Source organism: Solanum lycopersicum, chromosome 1, assembly GCF_036512215.1.
Source record: "Solanum lycopersicum chromosome 1, SLM_r2.1".
In the NCBI taxonomy this organism is placed as follows: Eukaryota; Viridiplantae; Streptophyta; class Magnoliopsida; order Solanales; family Solanaceae; genus Solanum; species Solanum lycopersicum.
In genome coordinates, this window is record NC_090800.1 from 93,180,837 (window position 1) to 93,198,547 (window position 17,711).

The following is a 17,711-nucleotide window of genomic DNA, read 5'->3' on the forward strand; positions in this document are numbered from 1 at the left end:
TTCGGGTCCCATCTTTTCATTTACGTTTAATTATGATGTTTGAGTCAGTTTAATTTTAATTGTTAATATAAATATTAGTTAATTATATTAATCGAAACTTAAACAAATGAAAAGAAATTACTAACTAATTAAGTGTATTTATTTTCTATTGAAATTTGCATCTCTTATGAAGTATTTTTTTTTATATATCGATAATTAGGTTACATCTTTAATGCCATTATTTTTTCATGATAATTTTTTTATGAATGACTCCACTCTACCAAATTATGGTGATGACATTACTTCCAACATCTTCTACTATCCATCTTTAGATTTCCAACACATGTTTCAATTATGTTGGATGGTTTACTAGTAATTAATATGTCATCCACTAAAATATATAATAACTACGTTTAAAATATAGTTACGGGTCTGTCAAAGTTTTTTAAAATAATTTAAAGTAGGATTTGAAATAATCAAGTATCATGTTCTGTTCGTTCATTTTTACTTATTCATTTAAATTTTGCAAAGTAATTATTCATATTAATTTCCATGTTTTTCTGTAATTACTAATTGCTACTTATCGACTACTTTTAATCAGCTAACCTAAAGGAAATTTTATAACAAAAAAAAAAATTGTTTTTTTAAAAAAAGTTGAATTAATTACATCAATTGACTTGAGATTTTGGTTGGTTTCCTTATTTGTACCTGCTAATATAGGATACGGTACAGCAATGGGCTAGACCTTCTCAAGCATACTTTGCTATGGCCCAAATAAATTGGTCCATTTAATTCTTTCAAAGCTCCGTCGACGTCTCTCGACTTGATTATCTTTTCATGGACTCTATAAATATTAAATTGAAAAAATTATGCGATTAAACAAATTTATATTATTTAATTACTTATTATAGCTATAGTTTGCTATAATTATCACTTGCGACTAACATTATACATTAATTACGTGGGCTGACTTTGAGTTTGTATGATTAGTCACGTTTGTATATGTATAATTCGTCAGGATATACAAATACATATGCATAATATACAATTATTTAACCTATATACATATATACTTTACCTGTCTCCCACTCTCTGCCCTCTCTCCTCCCTCTATCGATCTTGCTTTCCATATATACAAATACATATGTATAATATACAATTATATACGTATACAATTTAATCTCTCTCCCACTCTCTTCCCTCTCCCCCTCGCCTCTCTCGATCTCACTTGTCTCTCTCCTCCATATAACATGTAGGTACAAATTGTTCATAATAACTAACGGAATATTTTAATTTAATTGTTATTTTTAACTTGATAATTTTTTCTAAGAAAGTAAGAAAAAAAACTTTTAATCTTTTTGTGATCTTGATTAATATAAAAATGTATAAAAAATGTCATTTTATTCTTGTCACCTTAAATATGTCATGTAGAATATTTTAATTAAATAGTTATCAAAAAGAGGGAAAAAAAACTTTCCCTTTTAAAATGAACTACAAATATATTAGGACAAACAAATTAAAACAAATAAAGCATTTAAATGAATTTGAACTTGACTTTCTCCGTCATTTAAAGGCAAGAGGGGAAAGGAGAGGACTTTGTTCGTATTTCTAAATTATTTACCAAATAATACTAATTAACAACTTATCCACCTAATCAAATTACGTTAGACTCTATTTAAGCAACCACCAACAGACATAGATTTATTAATTAGTTCAACATGTAAGAAACGTTCCTAACGTGGTAGCCTTAAATGAACCTAACACTAATGATCTTTGCAATTAAACCATAAACAAGTTTCATTGATGTTATTGTTTGGTTTTTATTTAAACGAGTTTTCTAAGCTTCATTTGAAATTATAAAAATGGTAAATTGAACTACCCAATTATAATAAGATGCTTAATTAAGGAGCACGATGTTGAAATAAAAAAGAACAACTAGTTAGTTAAGGAAGAGAAGGGCTTAATCTTTTTTATCTTCAAAGTTATAATTCCATATATGCAACTTTAAAGAAATATTTCCACGATAAGAATACTTTTTATATAAAAAGTTAACGTATAAATCTTTAGTATATATTATTGATATTGATAAAATTGACAAGTAACGTACTATTGTAAGCTAAAAAACATTGGTAATATAATTTACTTTTTCTTTTTCATAATTATAAGCTATGACAAAACCTTTCAAGGTTTAATTTGACTATGGAAAAAAGTAAGTTGATTATCTCAATTTGTGTTTCGAGGGTCGAGGGATTAATCATGGCATTTGAAAAGATAAAGAGTGAGTGTGGTATAGAGAAAAAATTCTTTTTAAAAAAATTTCATCTAGAAAATTAGTTTTATTGTAAATGAGAAAATAATTTTTTTTAATAAAAATAAAGGAAAAATAAGTTGATGACATTCCATGATAGTCGTTGCTGACTTATCTTTCAACACACCTCATCTTCATTCATCTTTAGTCTCTTTTAATATTTGTTTAAATCATAAATATATTTAATATGAAGAAAAATATTTTTTAACTGATATTTTTGCTTATCTACCAAATAAAAAAATAATTACTTATATTTAAAAATATTATATTTATCGTAAAACACATCTTCCTTAATTAGTACCCAACACGCCCAAGTTCAAAAAAGTTATCTACGTTCAAATTATAGGAAAATTTAAGAAGGTAGATAATATATACTTATTTTGTTGTTGGTCTTCAAATGGTGCGGTTGGTGGGGGCAATGGAATAAATAAATAAATAGTACTCATTAATATCATTTCTGACATTTCCAATTTAACTAAAAAACATTAATAAGAATCTTTTTATTAGATGGTTTCTGGTGAACGATAACCAATTTCACCAAAATGTGAGTAAATTGAAAAGAGTCCTTATATTTACTTTTGTAGAAATTTGAAACTGTCAAAACAGAGGAACTTTGTAGCAATTTCTTACGTGTCACTTAATTCCTTAATATTAAATTAAAAGAGTATTTTATATTTAATGTTTTTTTGTGTGTCATTAGAAAACCACATGAAATTTCACGTGTACTTATTTGTATTACATTCGTATTTGGTTGGATAATTTTTTCTTAAAAATTCAGTTAACAAAATGGTGAATATAAAGGTCTGATTGATAAATGAAGTTAAGTACAAAAAAGTCATATTATCTTACATTTCACTAATATTATTTCATGCACAATCAAATAACACGAGTTCATGACATAATAAAATGAGTCTTAAGGGAATATTATTAAGTAATGTATATAATTTTGTTTTTAAATGTTAGTAGTAATAAAAGGTAAAACCCTCATAAGAAATGGGATCTAAATTATAATAATAGAGTAATAGTTTTTCTTTTATACAAACAGTAATTTCACATGTCATCATGATTTAGTTATTTAAAGTTATCAATATCAACTAACATTATTAAATTAAGTTATCTGCAAATTGAAATTACTGCTTTTTACAATATGACTGTAATATATAAACTTTAGTTGTACTTCAAAGAATGAGAAAATTGCGGTGGGTGTCACGATAAATCGAGCATCTTCATAATTATTAAACCATGTGAACTATGCCCTTTTCATCTGCTATCTCTTTTACTTTTCAACTATGTATAATCTTTAATAATAAATAATAACTATATTTATTTTTTGAATCAAGATAATAATAAGTATTATGATAAAGTGATAAATTCTTAATTTATAGATTTTAAAATTTAAGTTTTAGACATAAATTTATTTATAAAAACGTTTTATATCGTTATAAATTTTATTATGTGAATCTATATTAGTCGGATAGGGAGAAGAATAAACACCGCAAAGCTGTACTGAATAACTAGACAGCTGAAGCAATCACTGATGCGTGAATGCCGGGTTTGACATTATATTAACCAACTCCTTTCAGCTAAATCTCAGCAAGTTATTAACATTTTAATTACAGATTTGATCCACTTTTGGGAAATGGAAACAAATTAAAGGCCTTGTTTTTTTTTTCTTTTCCTCCTGGCAACAACTGAATTATCATTATATGAGATACGACTAATGTAATTTTATAATATGAATTCATTTAAAAATTTAAATTGTTAAGAGTTTGTTTTGTGTAATTTACTCAATTGTGGTTTTGATACATAATATTTTTCACTGTATTTAATTAACTACGAGAAATATTTTTTGTAATAATAATAACACGGAAATTTAAAATTAGAATTTCTAACTCTTGTGACATGATATTTATATCTTTTACAGTTATACGTTATAGTTAATTAAAAATAAATATACAAACCTAAGCATTTTTTTTTAATTTAACACTTAATATTTAAATCCCAATCACGTACTAATAAAATGGGGAGAAGCAGTTATTTTTGAAAGTGTATGGAAGTTGCTTCAACCGACAAGGGCCATGACTACTCATTTCAACTTTTTTCTGTAACTTCTTTTTCTTTGGTTTACCTTTCAATTTTCATGATGAATCGAATTACCTTTTTCTCTTATTCTAAATAATAAAATAATATATTTCTCATTTTAGATTTCTCAAAGAAAATTATTATTACATCTGAAAGTTATATCCATATGTCAGTCTCATATGTTACTACTGACACTTTGAACTCTTAGAACTACTATTAAATTTAACAATCACCTTAATTTCATTTTTTTAATAATAAGTATTTGAAAAAAATTATCTGCTAGAAATTAATGTGGTAATTAGTCTCGGTCTGTTTTAATTTTTAATTTCGTGACATAATTAAGATAATAAATTTAAAAAGATATTTTGATATATGTTTATAAATCTTTGAGTTAACATCATAAAATTTAATTTTTTTAAAATTTTAAATTTTGTACCAAGTAAAATTTATTTTAATCTGAAAGTGGTTGATTGGGCCAAGTATTCCTTTTAGGCCGAAAGGAAGAAAGTCACGCCAACCATGTAAGTTCAAAATGTTTACCCGGTGGGAATGCTTAGTCAAGCCAAATTTCTTAAAAGTTATCATTAAAATTTCTTTAAAAAAATATATATGTATATATAATTTAAATAAATACGATAAAAAATAAGAGCGGAAAAAAGGAATGTTGATTGGGCGCAAGGGGATGAGGTGAAAATATGATATGTTAAAGGGTCAAAATGACTGTCTTTGATCTCAATTTCAAGAATTTTATTTTTCTAAAAAAATTTCTAAAATTTTGATCAATAAGAAAACTATCCATATCAAACACACCTAATATGAAGAAGATAAGAAAAACAATTTTTTTGATTAATGTCCAATTAAATAAAAGGAAATGTTTTTTTCAGATCTCTTAAAAAAATAATCATAAATTGCCTACCAAACCATGTCTTCTAGTTCTTATTATGACAAGAAGTCGTACTAATTTTGACAATTGTTTTGTCTACTAATAAAATACACATAGAATCGTGAAAATAAATTAAATAGTTTCCCAATTAATTAAAGTATTGTTTGGTATAAGAATGACCAAACAAGAGAAATACTAATTAAATATTAACCGAATTAAATTAAAGAAATAAATAATTCCAAAATGGTCCCTGTTTTAGTGGACCACTACCTCCAATGACACGTGTCATAAATCCATACGGTTAAAATAAAGCATCGTATTTACTCACCGATATCCCAGAGCCACGTGGTCACGTGGTTCATACCAAGAGAGGGTAATTTTGTCATTACACCGTCACACGAAAAAAAGACGTTGACGCTCTCTCTTCGATCCATAAAACTGTATGCAGTTCCCAGAAGAGGAAATTTTGTGCACTGTGATTTTCTGTGTGTGTATTTTACTTCGTCTTCTCCACTGAAATTGTTGTTTATTTTAATGGAGAATTTGAGAATGGAGGTAATATTTACTGATATCGTTTTTTTTTTCTCTTTTTCTCATTCATGATCAACTTTATTCGATGCGTAAAGCTTCATCTTTCTGTACTGAGATTCTGAGAATGACGCTTCAATAGTATATTAGCTTCAAGTTCAATCTGTGTTTTTTTTGTTAATCAGCTGAAGAAAAGGACTATTCAGTTTTCAAGCTCTTTTATTTATTTATTTTTATAAAAAATTGTATGCATCGAATAATCCGGATCTTGTTCTTTTAATACTTTTTTTTCTGTTGAAATATTATTTATTAAATTGTTCAATCTGAATAAACACGATTTTTTTTACCGTTAGGATCTTGTGAGAATTTAATATCTACGTTACATTTTTGTTATTTAAATCTCAGCACAAGGATTGAAGCAGACCGTTGAATTGAAATCCCTTATCTATCTCTGAGGTCCTCATTATTTCAGTGGAAACAATAGAGAAGGTGAACAGTCAACTTTTTTGTCAATGTGGCTTCTATTTTTATATCAGCATATGTATATAAAATTTGTTGTTTGGCTATTTGCAACAATCTCGAACATCCTATCTTGTTGAAACTCAACTTGTGGGGATTGCACTGGGTTTGTTGTTGTTTGGATATTTGTATTCTATATAGGTTTTGGGGTCCACCCTTGCTAAAAAGTTTCAAAAGCTTCAGAGCTACTGTGGAAATTTCATAGTAGAATAGTATTGTCACTTGGTGCTGAAGCATAATTGGGTCCCAATATTGGTCCCCGTAAAGCAAAGTAAAGTGGATTTGCGTTATGGCGCTTTTTATGGAACTTTAGGTTTTGAAAAAATTGGGTGTTAAGGTTTTTAAGCAAAGTGCTTAATCACAACTAACACATGAATTGACCTACCTAATCGTGTGGTTAATTTTTTAAATACTTTCTACGATTAGTTATAGATCATTCAATGGCTACTGTATTCTTTTAGCAATCACAACCACCATGTCTCAAACATTCTAACTGTCTTTTCCTTTTTCTGTTGGGTGTTGGCAGCAGCAATATGAGGCAGTGAGAAGTTTTCTTCTTTTTACGCTTACCTTTGGGTGACCATTGATTATGGGTCCGTTGTTGGCATTGTGATTGGAGTGGCTACAAAGAGAGGAGGGGGGAAAAGATAGGCATGGGAGCTATTGGTGGGGAAGAGTTGAAGAAGTGGGAGAAAATGCAAGGGGCTGCATTGGGCGGTGAAGAGAAGATATTGGTGTTGGTAAGGCTGAGGCCTCTTAGTGAAAAGGAAATTTCAAGGAATGAAGTTTCAGATTGGGAATGTATCAATGAGACCAGCATCTTATATAGGAACAGTCTCCAGGAACGGTCTGGATTGCCGACTGCTTATACCTTTGGTAAGAAAATTCCCTATTTCATCATTTGCATGTAAACCTGATTATTGTAGAATGAGAAATGACAGTGAGGTGAATTGAGGTTTAGATCTGGATATTTTAGCTTGGAAACTCCATCTGACATCAATTCCTGGGTTGGGCTGTTATACTCTGCAGAACTATTTATATTTGTCGGGGTAATTTCAAGTGCGATTTATAAATGATTTACTGATGCAACACATATCTTCTTGCTTTTCTTTTCTGAGATTAGACAGGGTGTATAGAGGTGATTGCTCAACAAGGGAAGTGTATGAGGGAGGAACAAAGGACATTGCTCTTTCTGTTGTTAGCGGAATCAACTGTGAGTGTTCCAGTCATATGCCTTTCACATTTTGTTGCAGATTCATTGTTCATTTGAAAGAAAACTCACTGTTACAACTACCTAAACATATTATGCAGCAACTATCTTTGCGTATGGTCAAACAAGCAGTGGAAAGACCTACACAATGAATGGAATTACAGAGTTTACTGTAGCAGACATATATGATTATATGCGAAAGGTAATTAACGTTAACTGTCACATTATATTCTTTGACTTGGAATGTTTGAGCAGTGCATGATGTAATGCATCTTATCTTCTTTTTTTCTTTATTTATTGCAAACATGATATTTCCTTCGCTTTTTCAGCACGAAGAAAGAGCTTTTGTTTTGAAGTTTTCTGCAATGGAGATCTACAATGAAGTTGTCCGAGACCTCCTCAGCTCAGATAGTTCTCCTCTAAGGCTGCTCGATGATCCTGAAGTGAGTTTCTGTTTCTTAGTTTTACAGTGAGCAGATGAAGGTTTCTAATGATTTTGAGTTTTGTAGAAAGGGACCATTATTGAGAAACTCACAGAAGAAACTTTAAGGGACTGGGACCATCTGAAAGATCTCTTGTCGGTATGTGAAGGTAGTGCCAATCTCCAACTCTACGCTTTAGTTTTAATAACAATATAGAAGTTAGCACCTATATATTTTTTCCAGAATTTACTAGTTTTTATGGTCCTTATGCAGCTCAAAGACAAATTGGCGAAACTTATCTTAATGAAAATAGCTCCAGGTCTCATCAGATTCTTAGACTGGTATTGCCTTTCTCTCCTTTTTTCCTTTTGATAAAGTTGGTATTGGCATATTTTGTTCTCTGTACAGAACAGTAAAATACTATCATGGAATAGAGATGTGTGAATACTTCTGATACTTTTTTGTCGTTCTGTTTCAGACAATTGAAAGTTCAGCCCGTGAGTTTATAGGGAAGGACAACAAAACAACTCTTTCTGCTAGTGTGGTATGCATCAGTTAGTTCACTTTAGGATTTTATTGACAGTCTCTTCATGGAAGCCTGAGTTGCTGATGGCAAATTTATGATCTTTGAATGCAGAATTTTGTTGATCTAGCAGGTAGCGAACGTGCATCTCAGTCTCTGTCAGTTGGGCAGAGACTGAAAGAAGGCTGTCATATTAATCGTAGTTTGTTGACTTTGGGAACTGTTATTCGCAAGCTAAGGTTGATTGCTTGTTACTTAAGTCATCTTGTTAGGGCATCTAAATTTGCTGCACTTGGTTACATGTCAGAATGATCTTTAAAAATTTATTCAGTTTTGATGTCCACATTGCAAGTTGGGGATTTTTTTCTTTTTCATTTCTCAGATTAGCTAAGAAAAGCTTTATGGTGTCGAATAGTATTGCTATGTGAATTGCGTATGTTATTAATAGTACATGGAATGATGTTAACCAAAGTATGGACATCCATCACATGCCCTTTGACTGTTTGTATATACATTCAAGATGTGTGCATTCGATTAATCTTTTTCCACTACCCTATTGTTGAAGCTTCACTGCATGTAACGATTTAACTTAATTGCAGCAAGGGAAGACATGGGCATGTCAATTACAGAGATTCTAAGCTAACTCGTATCCTTCAACCTGCTTTGGGGGGCAATGCAAGAACTGGCATAATCTGCACCCTGAGTCCTGCTCGAAGCCATGTAGAACAATCTAGAAATACACTTCTATTTGCCTGTTGTGCCAAAGAAGTGACCACTAATGCACAAGTCAATGTTGTGATGTCTGACAAGGCATTGGTGAAGCATTTGCAGAAAGAGTTGGCTAGATTAGAGAGTGAATTAAAAACCCCCACAACTACTTGTGATCATGTGGTATTGCTGAGAAAGAAAGACCAGCAGATTGAAAAGGCGAGTTTTCTTTCCCAACTGTTGCTTCTTCTGGAAATTTCAGCCACTAGACTTTGGATTGGTTACCACGAGCAGTTGAATTGATCCAATTAACCAATTGTTAATCTATTTTCTGTTCATGCCAAGGCTTTTATCTTACTGCTGAATCACTTATTCTTCACTCCGTTATTTTACATTTTATTTGTCAAAGTTATCCTTGCTTTCATGTTACAGCAAAATTTTCCAAGGGTTATACAAATTGAAATGTTTTCAATTCCGAATTTTATCTGTCCATCTGAAAAATTGTTGGCTCCACAGTTGTATTGAAATGAGTTCAATTAAATGTGATATTCGTTTGTTTATAGAATGTTTACATAGTTAATCTGGTAAATATCTGCAGCTAGAGAAAGAAGTGAGGGAACTAACTAAGCAACGTGATCTTGCTCAATCGCGGGTTAAGGATTTGCTGCAGACGCTTAAAAGTGATAAAACCTCCAGCCAAAAGGTTTGTATTAAGTAACCTACTTAGATTATCTATTAGAGATGTTCCTTTATCTGTTACTTATTTTACGCAAAGTTTCAGGACATATCAAGGCTACATTCAGAAGGGAACACATATGAAGATGAATGTTCTGTGTCTTGCTCATCAGCTGTAGCAGGGTCCTATATCAGGGACAATGAAAGTGATGCTACCTCGTATGCTGTGCCTGCTGCTGGTCAACAGCAGAGGGTAAAAGACTCTGTAAATTCGTCAGAAGAAGATTGTGATGACCATTGCAAGGAAGTTCGATGTATTGAGATAGATGAGTCTAGTGAAAAGCAAACCTCTGCATCCATCAGTTTGTCAAACACTGACTATGGAGAAAGTATGTCAATGCCTCCTGCTTCCAGTATCAGAAATTCTGACCTCCAACAGCAATCACCAATGTTACTTGGACATGCAAGCAGCACCAGCGGTCGTTCTCTTCATGGGGCCTGGGAGCAGAAAATGCTTGATATCCAGAATACAATCAATTCTCTTGTTAGACCTTTCCCTGATGATTCTTCTTCACCTTCCCTTTCAACAAGTTTATCAGGTTCCAAAAGCCATAAATTAACAAGAAGCAAAAGCTGTAGAGCTAATTTTATGATTGGCTCACTTTCACCCAACACTGAGACAGCTGAAGAAAACCAGACCACCCCACCTAATGTGCTGGATAAGGATTTTCCAGGAAGACCTGAGGGTTTCCAACGGAAGCACTGGAAACTACCCCTGTTAATTTATGGAGCAAACAGATCTAACTTATCGAGAAACAATTCACAGTCTTCCATTGGTAGTGCTTTTGTGGATGGGAATAATGTCCCTGGAGATGAGGATATCCCAAGTGTTGACAATTTTGTGGCAGGTCTTAAGGAGATGGCTAAGCAACTTCATGATCAGGTATGAAATATCTTGGAACCAGCTGTGTGTGTTTAGAGTTGCTCGCACTTTTTTGCTTGCTTTTTTAAGCATGGGATTACTGGAACATGTCTGCATCATTTGGTTTTTGTGCATCATGTTATTTTGGGCGATTTGATGACAGATACTGCTTGCATGATCAGTTCTAGCTGTTTGATCTGTTTTTGCTTTCTCTTATTTTTGGTCGTGGGCATGACGGGGTAATTGTGCTAGGTTATACTAATACAACTATTCAGATTGAATTATGTGTAAGCAATTAACAATTTGAGAGTATTGTTTAAGCTATTTTTGCAATGATTTGTAGTAAGCATTAAGTTTATAACTTGACGGAACTTGATTTATGTCACACTTTATCATCATTTTGTATGTATAAAAATAATATCTATGTCACAGGGTCAAGAGGCTGGAAAGTCAAAAAGGAGCTTCAAAAGTATTGGAGTGGACCCGATGCTGGACTCCGTGGAGGCTCCTTCAGATTGGCCTCTTGAATTTGGAAGGCTACAGAAAATGATCATTGGACTCTGGCAAACTTGCCATATTTCATTGATCCACAGGACATACTTCCTCCTGCTGTTTAAAGGTGACCAAATGGATTCTATTTACATGGAGGTAGAGGTTAGAAGACTTTCCTTCCTCAAGGAAATACTTTCAAATGGAAATTCAGCTGTGCAAGGCGGTCAGACAATCACACTTGCATCTAGGTATATTCTCTACCCTGCATTTCTCATATTCCTATTCCCGTCCCACTTTTTGGTGTGTATGCGCTTGCTGTGCATACAAACTAGTCTTGTGTATTAATGCAACAGTTTTAAGTGAAATGACGCCAATGTAAATTTGTTAAGAGGCGTATGGACTGAAAATACTAGCTTAAACTTTATGTATAGCCTGGTATCATGAAAATTTTGTAACTACCATCTCTGTAACATCTGCTAATATGATTCATTATCATTTTTATTCAACAGCCTCAAAGCTCTTAGACGCGAGAGAAGTATGCTCTGTCGGCTCATATATAAAAAGTTACCAGGAGCTGAAAGAAACGAAATATACCAGAAATGGGGCATAAATTTGAACTCCAAAAGGAGGAGACACCAACTGGTTCATCGTCTTTGGAATGACACAGATCTGAATCATGTGATAGATAGTGCTGCCATTGTCGCGAAGCTGATTGGGTTCTCTGACCAGGGTCCGGCCCTCAAGGAGATGTTTGGGCTTAGCATTACACCTCCTCCGAGGAAGAGCAGGAGATCTTTTGGCTGGAAGAACAGTATGTCATCCCTTCTCTGAGCTTTTTGAAAGTTCGGTAGCAAAAGAAGGATATAGGTGAAATTAGCAATAGTCTTATGATGAATGTAATTGGATTGGATACATGTTGCCAATTCACTGATTTAGAGGATTGATGAATAGTTTCTTTTATTAGTTTGCTTAAAGTTTGTACAATACTACTCTGGGGAATCAATTATAATTTTTTGCTTCATATTTGATAGTAATAGATAATGTCCTTAACAATCTAAATCTGGAATTGGAGAAAGTGTTCAAGTAATTCTTTTGGCATATGATATTATAAAACCAATTACTTGTAAGCTGTACCTATCTATACAAGCCATAAATTGGCGATTACCAGAACCAGTTAAATGACATAGCAAGTCTACAATTTTTTACACCGTTTATCGTGTCATACAATAGATTTGCAAGAATTTTAGCTATATTTTTCTTTATTAAATTCTGTAGTCTTTGGAACTTTGATCCATTTAAAATATTACCTCTCATTAAAATTAAAGAGCGATCTTATTCATTCCATCACAATTATTTATCAAAAAATTATTTAATAATTACTTATCATGCATTTTGATTTTTTTGGTGAATAAAATTAAATTGATTTTAGGCCTAAATTTGAAATAAGCGTATCAAACTGTGTAACTACGTTTAATTATATCAAATTTCATCTTTGTCTCTTTCCAAACAAGCCTTAATTACAATATACATCTTTCTTAATTATTCTTATTTTCCATTCACATTTCTTCAAAGTTGATACCAACTTAACTAGCTTGTAATAGATCATATGTCATTATTCAGAAGCACTAACCTAATTAAAATAACATAATAATTATTTTTAACAAACCACCAATAAGACAAATGAAAATGAAAAACCTTATAAATGAAAAGGTATGTTGTGGAACGACGTCGTAGGAAGTAGTTCTGAATACAAAGATCCAGAAAGGGGGAGAGAGCTCTGAGTAAACCAAAGGGAGAGAGATTGAGAAAGCGATGAGCGGAATAGCATCGGTATCGTTCTTAGCTCGAAGAGCATCGCAGAGGGAGAGGGTTCGGATCCTCTACAGGCGTGCTCTCAGAGACACTCTTAATTGGGCCGTCCATCGTCATCTCTTCTATCCTGATGTAAAAATGTTTATCCCAATTCCTAGGGTTTCTTCCATTGATTCGTTTTTTCCACATTTCCTTCATTCGATCTCTATGTGTTCTTGTTTTTAGTTATATATAACTGGTGATTCGTGTTATTGATTAATTTATTTGTTTGTTTGTTTGTTTGTTTTCAGGCGGATGCCCTAAGGGAGCGATTTGAGGTCAACAGAAAAGTGGTTTGTTTTTATTTTCCTTCTTCTTATCCTTTTTATGCAACTTTTCATTTTTCTGATAAGGATTATATGGTTTTAGCTTGATGTTGGGAGTGAAGTCTGTATGTTTTAGTGTTATACAGAGCGACTTGTTCATGTGTAATTTTTTAATTGTGTATGTTTATCAAAAAAACAATAAAAGTTCACATTTAGTGTACTATCAAATAAAATGCTGAAGTATTAATTAGTGTTGAATACAAGTAGTGATAGAAGTATTTGTGAAGGGTAAAATAAAAATTATTTTAGACTGTATGAGTCCTGAAGTGTTCATTTCATTCTTCTTTTCCTTGTTTTTGTTGTGATTTGTTTGTGTACTAGCATATTTTTGGAGTATACAAATTGGCATTTGCTGGTGGTATCATATGTGTTTAGTTCGATATTTGGACATGATATGTTCTGATCATATGTGTTTCGAAAAAAGAATTCACCTTTGTCATGCTCAATTCGTATTTGATGCACAAGTGATACTGGAAACAGTGTGAGGTCAATGTTGCAGATTCTGTTATATAGTAAGAACAATTAGTTACGGATTGGTTTTGGTTCAATTAGTAACTTTCTGGGATTGAGTATTCTGTATTAAAGTTCTTTATGGATAATGAAAATTTACGCTGCTTTCATCTTAGTGATGGCTAATTTCATGGCCAAATGACTGAGCATCTGCGTTCTCTTTTTCAACAAGTGAAATTGTAATTCTGTAGTAACATATTTTGCATTATGTTTTTTTCTTTTTTGTAGTTTTATCTTTTAAGTTCATTTTATTCTGTCTTGGTTTGTTAACATTCAGGAAGATGTTGAAACTATTGATAGACTTATAGCTGATGGTGAAGCATCCTACAATAAGTGGCGGCACCCTGATCCTTACATTGGTATGTTTCTTTATGATTTTTGTATCAAACAACTGCACTTCGATCCCAAGCAAGTTGAAGTTTGCTATATGAATCCTCACTGTCTATGTATTCTTTGTGAGTTTTTCGCTATTAATAAACTGGATTTTCAATCCAATGAACCACAAAAATGTTAAGGATATGTCGGAGTCTGTATTATATGAGATACAGGTTTTGAACTGAATTAGGACCCCCCAGGGTGTGGGTTTTGGTCTAGTGGAGAGAGAGCAGCTTGTACTGTGTGGGGTTAGGCGCATGTCACAGATTAAAGCCTGGTATTTTAAATTATAAAAAAAATGGCTGGTATTTTGAGTGAAGGGTAGGATGGAGCCCATTTTCCACTGAATTTCAAAATGTCACTACTGGCAAGCAGGGATTTCTCAGCCATCAACAAGAAGCCTTGAAATTATAGCCGGCATAAGTTCTGTTGAAATCTTTCACATCTTCCCAACTGTTAGGGGTGCTAAGTTCTTAGACCTAGGGAGTATTGTTTTTTCATATGAAAAAAGACTGCCTCTAATGATGAAATGTCTTGTGGATCACGAGAAAAAAAGGAAGAAAAGAAAAATATCTGCAGGATATGTCTCATCTAAATTTTTATCTATGTTGAAGTTTGTAGATGCTAATTGATAAGTGATTACCTTAAGTCTTGTCCTACTTACCTTTGCATGTTTCCTTGTTGGATTGTGTGATGATCTTTTTTGTTCATACAACTTTTGTCAAATGTTAACAAGCAGTAAACAGATTGCCTTTATAATTTTTTTTAATGTGAAGTATTAGTTTTTGAAAGGATAGTCTTTTGATTTTTTGACACACTTCGGAAATGTGGTAAATTGTGGAAATATGAAAAGTTGAGTGAACTATTTTATGCTTTAGACTTCTGGTAATAGTTTGTCTTTCAATGATGAGCAGTTCCATGGGCACCTGGTGGTTCCAAGTTCAACAGAAATCCAGTGCCGCCAGAAGGGGTAATTTGCTTAGACATTTATTTACATCACGGACAATGTTTCAGTTTATGCTAGTTGCTTTAGCCATTTACTTTCCTGTTTCGTCAGTTTTTGCAACCATCAGGAGTACTCTTCAACTGTTAATTTTTCTATCTGTTGACAACTTGCTAATTCATTCTTCTTTAAATGTCATGACATGTGAAGATCTTTATTTTCTCATCGTGATTTGCTATCTGACATTTTATCCTTATTGTCCTACATTTATATGACTACAACGGGTGGTTTATGCCAATTATATTCACAACTTAAAATAGTTAAAACTGTCAAAGAGGGAGCTTATCAAAAAGATGTCACATCAACATCATAGGAATACGATGTCATACTTGGTTGTACTACTGGTAATTACTAGATGAAAATCTATGACAGTAGCAAGAAAAGTAGGACAAGGATATTCTGATGAAAGGAGTAGATGCTCTACTCCCTCCATACAAGTCAAGTCCTTGTTTGAACCTGCTTGTGATCATTAAAGAGTAGTAATTTTTTACTATTGAATAGTTTTAAGTATTCAGGATGAGTTGCTGCCATATTTCTGGTTGTCCCTATTTCCCATTTCCTTCCTAGGGATCCACTCAGACATGTGTCCATGTATTTTCTTCATCTTCGAGTAATTTGAATTGGGAATAGTTGTGGTCCAAAAGATTAGTGTTGGAGTGGAGTAGATCTGGATTGATGTTTGTCCAAATGTTACACACTTACACCTACCTCTATGCTCTCTCTCTCCCCTGACCCACTTAACCTGACTCAATGTGTAAAAAATTATCTGAATCCAGATCTCATCCATTTAGGACCATATTTGACCCAAAAAGGGTTCCCCTACGAGGGAGCCAGAACAACAAAGTAAAAGAAGGATCAAACTTGTTGGATATGTATGGTCCAAATGCAATCACTTTGGTGTCTTTTGTACTAGGAAGTTACAAATTTACAATACAACTGTATTAGTTTTCTTTGTTTGGGTGTGTAATGGAGTTGATGTAAATGCACAGAAACTATGATAGAGTTCACTAGTTCCTACAGAATCGACAATACTTTTGTTTCTTTGCTTTTTGTATCTGCAACACCAACTTGGTGCTGCAGAGGTCAAGAAATCACTATTTACCTTTTCACATAAGAAAAATGTTATTTGATGTCAATTGCCGCCCAAATTCTTCTGTTCTTGTTAAACCAGGCAGACTTCATGGATCCCTTATGTTTAATAACTCCTTGACGTTTGATGCAGATTGAGATAGTGTATGACTATGGCAAGGAAGAGGCTGAACTAGTATGATATTCTCCCATGAAATGAATAAAAGGTAGAATCTTCACACATTTGCGTTTCTCAATACTCTCATCATGTTTATCCCCTCTGTTGCTTCCCCCACCCCAACAACTGAAGAGGACACCCCAACCACCTGTAAAACTAGTGGAAGAAAATTCTGGCCTGAGTTTTGGTAAATTTTGAGCTAGTAAACTATTGTCGGCTAACTGGGCATACACGACATCTGTTTTAGTTTCAATTATCACCTTAAACATGTCAATGAATAAAAACTGAACAACGTCCATGACATTGGTAAGGATCTATATTTGTAAATTTTGCCATTTGAGTGAATAATTTCATTTTTTTGGGTTGCAGGTTCATAAAGTTGTGGGCATTCAAGGAGAGTTGCATCCAGTCCTGTCTTCTTTTTTAGTGATTCCATCTAGCTTTGAACAATGAAACGTTAAATATGTTTTCTGGTTTGATATTTAGAGAAATGGGAATTGGCAACGGCACTATGCTCACTTAAAATTGACCGTTTAGTAGTTGTGAGCTGCATACCAAGAATTGCAAAAATAAATGTCAGATTTTGATTTGAAATAGACCAAGTTGAGGATTTGTTTGGCTTACAATTTGTCGAATTTCAGTAATCATTATTCATGTCTTGACCTTCTTTTTAAAAGTATTGTGAGCTATCATTAATGTATTGTTGTTTGAACAGTTTCTTTCTTGTTATAAAAGATTGTATACTTGCCTTTATTGCAATAGTGACGGACAAATAGTTGTCCCATTTGTTTGGCAGACGGAATAGATATGTAGTTGTACACTCTTGGATTTGAAGGGAGATGAAATGAAAGATACATAGTAGAGCAAGCAAAGTCGCATTAGATTGATGTCTTGTCTTATTCTTATCTATCAACCTAAAAATCAGCTAAAAGGATTTATAACAGTGACTTTTCCTACTTCACATTGGCTTTTCACATGAACTAAGTTTTAATCATCTATAACAACCTTAGCAAAGTTTTGATAGAGTTGTAAACTACAGATGGCTTTGCTACTCATGCATTGGGTTTTGGTTGAACTCCGTACGTGTTTTTAATGTGTATTAATCAAATGGGACCATCGCTAATTAGTCATTAGATCTAAAACTCATAA

At 32.7% G+C, this 17,711-nt stretch overlaps 2 protein-coding genes across 5 annotated transcripts; both read left to right on the top strand.

Moving 5' to 3' along the window:
* Window positions 1–5,603: 5,603 nt before the first annotated feature.
* LOC101266568 (kinesin-like protein KIN-7E) lies at window positions 5,604–12,272 on the top strand. 4 transcript variants are annotated; one of them, XM_010317033.4, is made up of 15 exons: window positions 5,604–5,807; window positions 6,186–6,269; window positions 6,826–7,175; window positions 7,423–7,512; window positions 7,611–7,711; window positions 7,839–7,952; window positions 8,019–8,100; window positions 8,205–8,272; window positions 8,410–8,475; window positions 8,569–8,693; window positions 9,054–9,381; window positions 9,761–9,865; window positions 9,944–10,780; window positions 11,192–11,499; window positions 11,761–12,272. In XM_010317033.4, the coding sequence occupies exons 3-15, from the start codon at window positions 6,953–6,955 to the stop codon at window positions 12,080–12,082; spliced, it is 2,769 nt and encodes a 922-aa protein (XP_010315335.1). In that variant the 5' UTR covers window positions 5,604–5,807; window positions 6,186–6,269; window positions 6,826–6,952; the 3' UTR covers window positions 12,083–12,272. The 4 variants fall into 4 exon arrangements, with proteins under 4 accessions (XP_010315335.1, XP_010315334.1, XP_069149085.1 ...); XM_010317032.4 differs by having other exon boundaries at window positions 5,645–5,807; window positions 6,829–7,175; window positions 9,938–10,780; XM_069292984.1 differs by having other exon boundaries at window positions 5,645–5,807; window positions 6,829–7,175.
* Window positions 12,273–12,810: 538 nt separating this feature from the next.
* Window positions 12,811–17,315, top strand: LOC101267852 (NADH dehydrogenase [ubiquinone] 1 beta subcomplex subunit 9). Its single transcript, XM_004230917.5, has 6 exons — window positions 12,811–13,195; window positions 13,354–13,395; window positions 14,216–14,297; window positions 15,228–15,283; window positions 16,539–16,611; window positions 16,932–17,315. Exons 1-5 carry the CDS (start codon window positions 13,064–13,066, stop codon window positions 16,584–16,586), a joined length of 360 nt encoding a protein of 119 aa, XP_004230965.1. The 5' UTR covers window positions 12,811–13,063; the 3' UTR covers window positions 16,587–16,611; window positions 16,932–17,315.
* The last annotated feature ends 396 nt before the right edge of the window (window positions 17,316–17,711 follow it).

What these genes read in the sequence shown, in the direction of transcription:
- LOC101266568 (XM_010317032.4), top strand. Translation starts at nt 6,953, where the DNA reads ATGGGAGCTATTGGTGGGGAAGAGTTGAAGAAGTGGGAGAAAATGCAA. An exon ending in AAGACCAGCAGATTGAAAAG is followed by an intron (nt 9,382 to 9,760) that starts GCGAGTTTTCTT and finishes AAATATCTGCAG; the next exon opens with CTAGAGAAAGAAGTGAGGGA. An exon ending in ACAATCACACTTGCATCTAG is followed by an intron (nt 11,500 to 11,760) that starts GTATATTCTCTA and finishes TTTATTCAACAG; the next exon opens with CCTCAAAGCTCTTAGACGCG.
- LOC101267852 (XM_004230917.5), top strand. Translation starts at nt 13,064, where the DNA reads ATGAGCGGAATAGCATCGGTATCGTTCTTAGCTCGAAGAGCATCGCAG. An exon ending in GTCATCTCTTCTATCCTGAT is followed by an intron (nt 13,196 to 13,353) that starts GTAAAAATGTTT and finishes GTTTGTTTTCAG; the next exon opens with GCGGATGCCCTAAGGGAGCG. An exon ending in GCACCCTGATCCTTACATTG is followed by an intron (nt 14,298 to 15,227) that starts GTATGTTTCTTT and finishes AATGATGAGCAG; the next exon opens with TTCCATGGGCACCTGGTGGT.